Source organism: Orbicella faveolata, unplaced genomic scaffold (genome assembly GCF_042242905.1).
Source record: "Orbicella faveolata isolate gen_17 unplaced genomic scaffold, um_ofav_v1 contig_24, whole genome shotgun sequence".
NCBI lineage: Eukaryota > Metazoa > Cnidaria > Anthozoa > Scleractinia > Merulinidae > Orbicella > Orbicella faveolata.
This window is the reverse complement of record NW_028301552.1, coordinates 9,099,576-9,108,683: the sequence shown is the minus strand read 5'-3', so window position 1 is coordinate 9,108,683 and position 9,108 is coordinate 9,099,576. Positions and strand designations below refer to the sequence as shown.

The 9,108-nt window shown below is 38.5% G+C and overlaps 1 protein-coding gene across 1 annotated transcript; it reads right to left on the bottom strand.

The window, feature by feature from the left end:
• Positions 1-211: 211 nt before the first annotated feature.
• LOC110052661 (putative skeletal organic matrix protein 5) lies at positions 212-3,258 on the bottom strand. The gene is made up of 4 exons (XM_020758806.2): positions 2,944-3,258; positions 2,813-2,855; positions 879-1,005; positions 212-801 (listed from the first exon to the last, which is right to left on the bottom strand). The coding sequence occupies exons 1-4, from the start codon at positions 3,164-3,166 to the stop codon at positions 277-279; spliced, it is 918 nt and encodes a 305-aa protein (XP_020614465.1). The 5' UTR covers positions 3,167-3,258; the 3' UTR covers positions 212-276.
• Positions 3,259-9,108: the final 5,850 nt, after the last annotated feature.

Sequence of the window (9,108 nt, the reverse complement as noted above, 5' to 3'; positions counted from 1 at the left end):
TCAGTCAGTCATCAGTGCGTTCATCCATCTGTCCATCCGTCCGTCCGTCTGTACATGTGCGTCCCCAGGGGGTACTCCCAGAAAAATTGGTGGTGGTGTCTCAGGAGTCAGGCAAGCAGGTGGGCAAGTGGGTGGTCATTCAGTTGCTCAGTCGCTCAGTCAGTCAGACAGATAGTCAGTCACTTAGAATAAGAACACCAGTAAAAAGTGGTCAGATGTCAAGTATTCTTTATTGCATTGATGGCCTTTTCTACAGCAAGGAACAAGCTAGTTCCTCTACTGAACTAAGATGTATCCCATGGCTTTAATGTTTTTGGGACCATTATCTGCAGTATAACCCTTAATAGCATTGTTTCCGCATGTGTTGGAGTCATCTGTCGCCCCTCCTGTTCCAAAACCAATTTTGGAATCACAAGTGTTGCAATTTCTCTGGTCATTTCCAAGGATGCCGATTCTTGCTCTAGCATAAGATTTAGAACCTCCAACATTATTAAACCCTTCGTTATTACACTCAGTCTGCAATGAGGCTGAGGAGCCAATCAGAGACTTCCATGTGCTACGACCCAGTGAGGTTTTGCGGTATTTCCCATCAGCAATCAGTGAGTACAGAGAGTTCGCCTGCTTGGTCATGGTGATGAACTTGATCTGTTGGCTGATCTTCATACCAAGACAGATCTTAGAGAAGGGTGTATTCCAGTAGGTCGGTAACTTGGTCTCTTGTAGGTCAAAGCCAGTCTTGCCTCCTGGAAGATTATAAGCATTTCGGTTGCTCCAAAACTGAGAATCATAGTGGAATGTTTTCTAAAAAACAATAAGAATGTGTTACCTAACTGCAGTTTGTTAAGGTTACCGGTAGAATATAATAGAGAGTTGCAGACCTTTGCGCCATCAATTTTCATGGCCAGCGTCCATCCTCCATCTCCACATCCAAAGTCTCCCATGTGACAGTAAACAGGAATCTCTTGTGAACCAAACTTCAGTGGAAGCACTTGACTTTTTGTCCACCTGTGTGCAGTCAAAGTGATGGTGGTTAACTCATCCATTTAATAGGCCTTTTGCAAAAGTTAGTCACATTACCTAATTTCTGTGAAGAAAGAGCCTGCAGAAATGAATTTTCATTCAAATTTTCAGACCAAAAATTATTTCAAAAGGGAGTGTGCATGTGAAAATAAAGGGATTTGTTTAAGCATCGCCATTTTGTCACGGTCTAGTGTTTCTCATCACAAGTCCCTCAAAGTTTTTAAATGTTTAAACTACCACAAAATCCAATCCTAAATGTGGCTAACTGGGCTCCCATTCTCTATGATGGTTAATTTTAAACCTCCTGATCTTTCAATTTTTTGCTGTTACATGTGTATATGTAGCACCCGTGTCTCTTTTTTAGAGATTTTAATTTAACAGACATACGGCATTATAGTAAATTTATTTAACTACAAGGTCCTCTCACTTTCACACAAAACCTTCAAATTTCTGAAATGTTCAAACTGGCATAAAATGTCACTGTTTCACAACACCAGTCTGAATGCTTCTTTCTGGGCAACTGGAACATGCTCCTAATAATTGGTCACGTCACTAAGTTTTGTAAAAGGCCTATTAAAGTACAGTAGCCATCGAAAAGTGATTTCATCATAAAAATGATACAGGTAATGAGTGAAAAGAAATGCATTTCAATCAACTTCTAATGGCTGGGTATTAGGTGGGTATTTGTTTGAGCTTTAAGCCAGCAGGTGGGGAATTTGAAGTGCATGCCTGGGGCAGGCATTTATCCACCCATGGGACAACCCTGGGGCATTTGGCGCCTTTGTGGTTTTGGTCTTGCTCTTGAGTAGTCAAACATGTTATTGCTCAATTGTCTTGATCAAATGCGGATCAATGGGAATAAATTGATTTTAGGCCTATGTTATGACATGATCAGTTTCACAAAAGTCTTTTCACTTCTTTTTCTTCTTTTTTGAATGTAGAATCACGTATTTAAGGATTTTTTTTAACATTTACATTTTAATATTAAATTGTCTAAATTTACCAATTTGAATTTACCCAATGAAATGTGCTTGTACAAAATAATAAACCGAAAGCAAATGCAGGTAATGTTGTTTCAGATTCCTGCATTTTTACATTTTCACCCGTTGTTTTCTTTTGGAGACTGATGTGGGGCATTTGCCGTCTTTTTTGTTAGTAAGTTTTGCGTGGGGGAGTAGGCACTGCTAAAATTGACAGATGCATCTCTCAACATTACAGTATTTGCTCTCTACATTATGGTTGTTTTTCATTGTTGGAATGGAAACGTACCCCCTGTCGAGTGCACAAAATTGCGCAGAATTTAAGTCGCCCTATGGACGTATTGCGTGCCTGTGTAACGCATTGTTTTGGAAGCGCAGCAATGAAATGAGTGCGTCAATTGAGAACGCGCTTTTTAATTTTTCAAATAGACATGGAGGGAAATATTGATTTAGAACCCAGGGTCGGGTTGTTCGAAAGCCGGCTAACGCTAAGTTATTTTAACTGAATGTATTAATTTTTCTTGGATACAAATGCTTTTCACTGTAGTTTGAAATTATTCAAACTCAAAACAGAAGGACAATTAAAGCAAATAAACAGAAAAACTTATCGAAAAGTTGCAAATTAATTTTAAAATCGAAATTCTCTCTAACCCTGAGTTAACTTAACCGGGTTTTGACCAAACGGCCCCGATTTTTACGAAGTACCAACTTCGAGAGCTGGACAAAACCCGCGGGGTTAAGGAAGGATTGATCAGGTCTGTAATAAAACCGTAGTGAGTTTGAAACAAAATATAAGGTGTAAACCAACTTACTTGTATTTTTCATACTGTTGCTTACATGAAGAAGCGGGAACAGCTGCAAAGAATATAAAACTCCGGTTATTTTCGAAATGCGTCAATCCAAGAATAGGTTGAAAACATGCTGGCAAAATTAGATTTCTTACCTGGATGTGAAGAAGGTTTCTTGATCACTGAAGTAAGGCTTTCCAGTTTTGTTTGCAGCATTTTCATGGCATTGTTGGCGTCCGAATCGTGAATCATGTTACAAATCAGGTTACAGGCCGTCATCTTGTCGTATGGTTTGGGGCAAGATGGGGGAGATTTGTCAGCATTCACGCCCAGTATAATCGAGATTGCGATAAAACAAGCTCGAAAAGACAAACGCATTTTGGCGTTTTGTAGAATAACGTTTTGCTCCACAAGGGAATTGTGTGAAGTCTTTCTTGTGACTCATAGTTTTGCCCCTGTTTATGTCTAAGGAGCTATTGTCTACAAACCCGATAATTTTCTTGCTTGCGGCCCTCGTCCAATGAACTTAGTCCAAGTTTACCCGGAAGTTTGCTCTGTGATCACACGCTCGTGTCAGTGTTTGATCGCCCTGTCTGTTTCGTGCGTGACTTAATTTGCGTAAGTTTTGCTTGCACTCACACTGTCACAGCGTGAAGAAAAAGGAAATTTGTAGTCTGAAGATTAATCTCCGAGCGGTTTTCCTTCATTAAAAAACTAGAAGTGAGCTGAGTTAGAATTAAGGCCTTCATAACCTCATTTTCAATATTGGAGTGGTGGGAGAGGGGTGTTTAAAAGAACACAAACTGACAAAATGGCACTAAGGGTAAGATTCGATGGGGGATACGGGTGTTTGTAAGGGTTAACTTAACCCTTACAATGATTGAGAGCTAACAACTGTCGAGTCAGTCATATTTAGGCTAACTAGCTATCCAGCCGCTATTTCTAAAAGTTAACGGGAGCGCAATTTAGGCTACCCCCTAGTGCCATATATTTCGTGCTTAAAGAGAGGATACAGCCAGGGAAATACATCTGGGCCGAGTTATTCGAAGCTCGATTAAGCTAACCCAGGCTTTTCGGTGAGCTTTTCTGTTTATACTGCTTGTCCGTCGGTTTTGAGCTTGTGTAATCTCAAAATACGCAAGACATAAGCACTCAAAAGCAATTTTATTCAAGAAAAATCAACACTTCGGTTAAACCTTACTTCTGGGTCAGAGTTAACCGGCTTTCGAACAAGCCGGCCCAGGGCGGTGGGACACATCCACAGATAACAAATCACACGTGACACCGCCGCTCTCATGATATCAGAGGTTTCCTTCATACGTGGCAGAAAAACTTCGCCAGTGAACCCTGCTAATGAATCGCTAAGCAACACGCTATTAGAGACGGTAGCCGCTTTCGGGCGTTCAAATAGTTGGGGCACGGCGCGTATTGGGGAATATTGGCCAGTACGCGCTGTGTTGCTCCCCAGGGGCGGATCTAGGGGTAGGGAGTGCAGGGGGTGCCACCCCCGTAGCCCGAGCGTACCGACGTCTGCACAAAAACTGCCGAGAACCAAAAGTCTCCAGTATGGCTGTAGTCTTGCTAAGGATCGCTAGGAATCATTCCGTCAAGAAAGTGCAAAAACTGATCGAGCGGAGATTATTAGAATGAGAAATATGACATATTTCTATCCATAAATGCATGTCACAACTCAGCTGTGGCTTAAAGTATAAACTTGCAGCTATTCACTAAAATCCCATGATTGATTACAAAATGGTGGCCCTCCTTTCGCGCGAATGGTTGAGAAAAAAATAAGCAACGCCAACGTAGGATGAGCAATTTTCCTACGTTGTGCCATTACTTTATTACTAATCGCTTTTACAAACTTGAATCATGTTTTAATAATAATAATAATAATAATAATAATAATACAATAATAATAATAATAATAGTAGAGCGGTTTTCAATTGAGTGTCGAAAGTAATTAGACAATTACTTTGGTTTTGGTTTTGGTTTTGGTTTTAATACGGTTTGAGACTGGCTGAGTAGTCTAATTGGTAAGTGCTTGGTTTGGTTTTGGTTTTACGACACTCAAATGAAAACCGCTCTAATAATAATGATATCGCTTTGATGAACCACACGATGTTTTTGAAGTTCATTTTTTAATGAAGACAATACATGTTTCGGGTGAGACATCATCCATCGTCAGTTGTACAGTGAGAAATAAATTGAAACTATATGCAATAAATAGTATGACAAAGTGAGATAATAACAAGAATAATTAAGGATGAAGGCGCGAACTAAAAAGGGGGTAAAATTTACGCGCGAACGTGCTTTGAAAGGGATAAATTAAGATGTTTGACCTGGGAATTTAAAGACGGCTGCTCCTAAAGGATGTGCATGGCTTTATACAGGCAGATTGCTTTATACCACGTGTAAAACAAGTGACGTTACAGGGAAAATTTGAGCACGCACCTGGAATATTCCGCCTCGAGATTCCTCGAACAAACAAAATTTAGAACTTAAAAAAGCGAACAATGATCCGTCCATTTCTGGTTAAAGCTCCCCTCAGCCGAATTACTCCATAGTAATACCAGGTAAGTAATCAGGAAAATTCGATTTTCGTGATGACCCCATCTTTGGCCACCTGCTCTGTTTTGTAAGACAATAATTCTTAAAAGAAAAAAACAAATCAATATCAACCAATTTCCGTTCAGAGCTATCTATTCTTTGCGCCGATGCATTCATTATTCATTGCTTAGTAATTTTGCATAGACGGTTGATTGTCTTAAAAACAATGAGCAATGATTTCCATAGCTTAGTGCTAATTATTGAAGCTCACGTTGGGTCACAACTTGGCAACAAAAATTGTCAGACCACTAAAATAAATGCAATGTCAATTTCAAAGAGTTAAATCCTTTGGATAAGAACAAAAATTTCAAAGTTCTGTCACAGTACCGGTGTATTCATAACAATAGTCGTGTTTTTGTGGCGACTTCCAATTAAAAAAAGGCAGTGCCAATGTAGATTATATTTTGGAAACTTGTTGTTTACTCGAAATCACAATTAACGATACGAACGTTCTATGACATTCCGATGACGTACCTCATGTTATCATTATTGTCGAGCGCGGAAGAAATTTTAAACATGACATACAGATACATGACGATAGGTTTTTCCCTTGCGACTGTAAATTTCTGAATGAACCGTGACACTTGGACTGAAACTTGGGGAATCTTCATTGCTCTGGAGAGCACTGCTTTGCCTGCGGGAACAGAAACTCGTCACGATTTCCTGGTACACGAGGATCTACTTCAATGGTCTTCACTACGGACGCCAAGGAGGAGACATAACTTGGTCCAACGGCAGTTTATTCCGCACTCGTCAATAATAATCTTCGTAATACAGTGTGATCGAAAAGCTTTACAAATGCACTCTCTTATATATCACCATTTACACATTAAGTGTTTACAATTAGAACAATGCAACATACAATACGAGCGGAAAGTACTTTAATTAAGATAGCGAATTTTAATCAACACCATGAAGTTTCCAAAATTAAAAATAGAAAGCTAAGGTTAAAATTCACAGGTTGAAATTAAGATAGAACTGGCAAACTTCAGAAATTGAAAGTAAGATACTTGATTTAAATTTAAATTTAATCCCAAAATTGTAAGATAATGTTTGAGTGATGCCAGTAACGATAATTAACTCGTGAAATAGTTAAATTATGTTTAGAGCTTATGTTCAGCTGGTTGTTTTCCAGTTACGCGTGAAAACTCAAGGAAATTGAAGACAGGTTATCTCTATATAATATATATAGAGAAATGTAAATGAAAAAAAAAAAAAAGATTAAATACTACTTATGTAATTTCTTTTGCACTAGACAATGATGACATGAGGTCGTCGAAACATCATGTAACCTTCTTATCCGTTATATTCATTTTACAATGTTTTTCTAAATCGATCCTTATTAGATGCTTAGTTAACAAGTTTTTTTTTTGTTCGAATTAATTCATAGACACAACCCTATTAATAATAAAACGACATTTGAAGTTTACTAGTATTTACAGGAAGTTTAGACAAAGTCGTGACATTGAGGTCATTCTGCTGATCACGAATGTATTCGTCCTTTTATCAGCGAGTACTTTTATCTGGTTTTCGTGTCAGGTATTAGATGATACCTTCTGCGACGCCACTCACTTGGCCGGCCTTCAACGGGACCCAAACGAACAGTGCAGATACGCACAATTCATAAACATTTTTATCATGTTCTGGACTTTGCAAAAATCGAAGGAGTCGCCGTTCAAACGGAAATACAATGCCTGTTGCGATGCGTAAGGAACGGTCGGTGCTTTTCCGCAAACATTGGAGCTTTTCATCCACCAAACGGGAATATATGATTATATCGTGTGACTTACTTCCAACTGACAAATGCAATGCATCTGAGACGTTCAAAGCGAATTATACTTTCCATCACTACAGTATTACGGTAAGTACTAATTACGTCTATAGTACTGAAATTTGCTTTGAATCCAAATTTTGGTACATAAGTGGAGTTCATACGTTTTCTACAACTAGGCGAGTGTTAAATTACTGCAGTATCAAATTACCTGACATGTGCCGCACAAAAGCCCTGCGCACCAATCTCTTTTACTTTTAATTTTTTGAACTGAATTAGGACTTGAAATAGTATACTAAAACGTTTGTGACAAAATACCATGCTTGTAAGTTAGCATGTAAATAATTAGGATCTTATACCGGCTTTTAAGCCGGTATTCTGGTATGTAACCTGCACAGATAACGTCCCTTTCTTGGTCCAAAAATGGACTCCATCACCAGGGGTAACTTCATAATGAGTTAATTTATCTGAACCTCTATTTTTTTCTATTATTTAGTGATCAGTTTTTCCAGTGAAGCAAATTTGACGGTAATGCAAACAGTAAACGTGGATGTGACGCGTGCTTCTATCAAACCGCATCTCCCTAAATATCCTATAAAGTTAATTTTAGTCAGCTGACAGAACTTTCTCTTTATCCAAATAAAAACCACCAGTTTATAATAAACTTGCTCCTCTTGACAACAACACGGTGCTAATACACAATCAGCACAGTCAACTGAACTCACTGAATCGTTTAGGTTGAAGTTATCATTTTTTTTTAGAAGACGAAATGGTTTTCTTTTATTCAGTATGACACAGAAAAGGTAAAAGAAAATTTTCTGAATACTTAGGACATCCGAAGACATCCGAGGATCCTCCAAAGTTTCACAAATATGTTCTAAGAAAACCCAAAAGTATTCAGTAACTTCGCAGTAATTTTGCGTTCTCTGTAAAACAGGGCAAAAATTTCTGAACTTCTGCTTTACTGCACACTTTTTTCCGCTCTTTAATTGGCCGGATATTTTGTTGAAGCTTAGTGGACCATAGTAGCTCTCTGCTCTAAAAGTAATATGCTTAATTGTTCTATTCTGTATTTTGGACTTGAAAGTATAAGTTGAGGGAACTTGCGAGTTGAATCTTCTGCTGGTGCTTGTATCGTGATAATGCAACACAAGACAGGCCTGAAAATTTTAATTTGAGAAATGAGAAAATATTTCAAGAATTAAATGTCTCAAGTGCTTCTTTTGGCCGAATTTTTACTAGTAATCGATGGGAAAATTCTTAGCTAGATAGTTCTTGCCGATTTCGAGCGGGTACGTTGAGACGAAAAAACGGCTTTTGTGTTTCAGTGAATGTTTACGAAATGGCCGTAAAAGGTAATGTCCTAAAATAGATCGTAAACAGTGCGCGAGCACAGAAGAAATGTCAAAGCTAGAATAATGTGTTATGCTGTTACTGACTACAGATATTTGCCCTCAGTTCAAGGCGATGCACAACACTGCGAAATATGCACCTGACCTACGACGGAGCCACGAAGATAAATCAATTCGCCAAGTTTTATTGATGTATTTCCCTTTGAGAGTGATAATTGTCGATCATGACCCCCTGAATTTAGTTTTCACAAGGCCTTTCTCGTCGTAGAAATACAAAACCAAAGGAAACTAATTAAATGGGCATTTTTTTGCGGGGGTTCTCCCTAACTTGGGGGATTAAAAGATTTGACCTAATATGCCATAGTCCTTCAATCATCAATACCCAACGTTTGTGCCAAGTTTGAGTGAATTCGATAATTTGAGCTGCGTAACCCTCGGCATGGTTCTTTCATGGACATACTCTTAAGAATGGCACACTTTTTGTACGATTTACCACTACAGTGTAATTTAACATTTCCTCGTGAAAGCAATTTGCATCTCGGTATTTTTTTTAAGAGACAAGTAATAGTTAACGATAATATTACCAG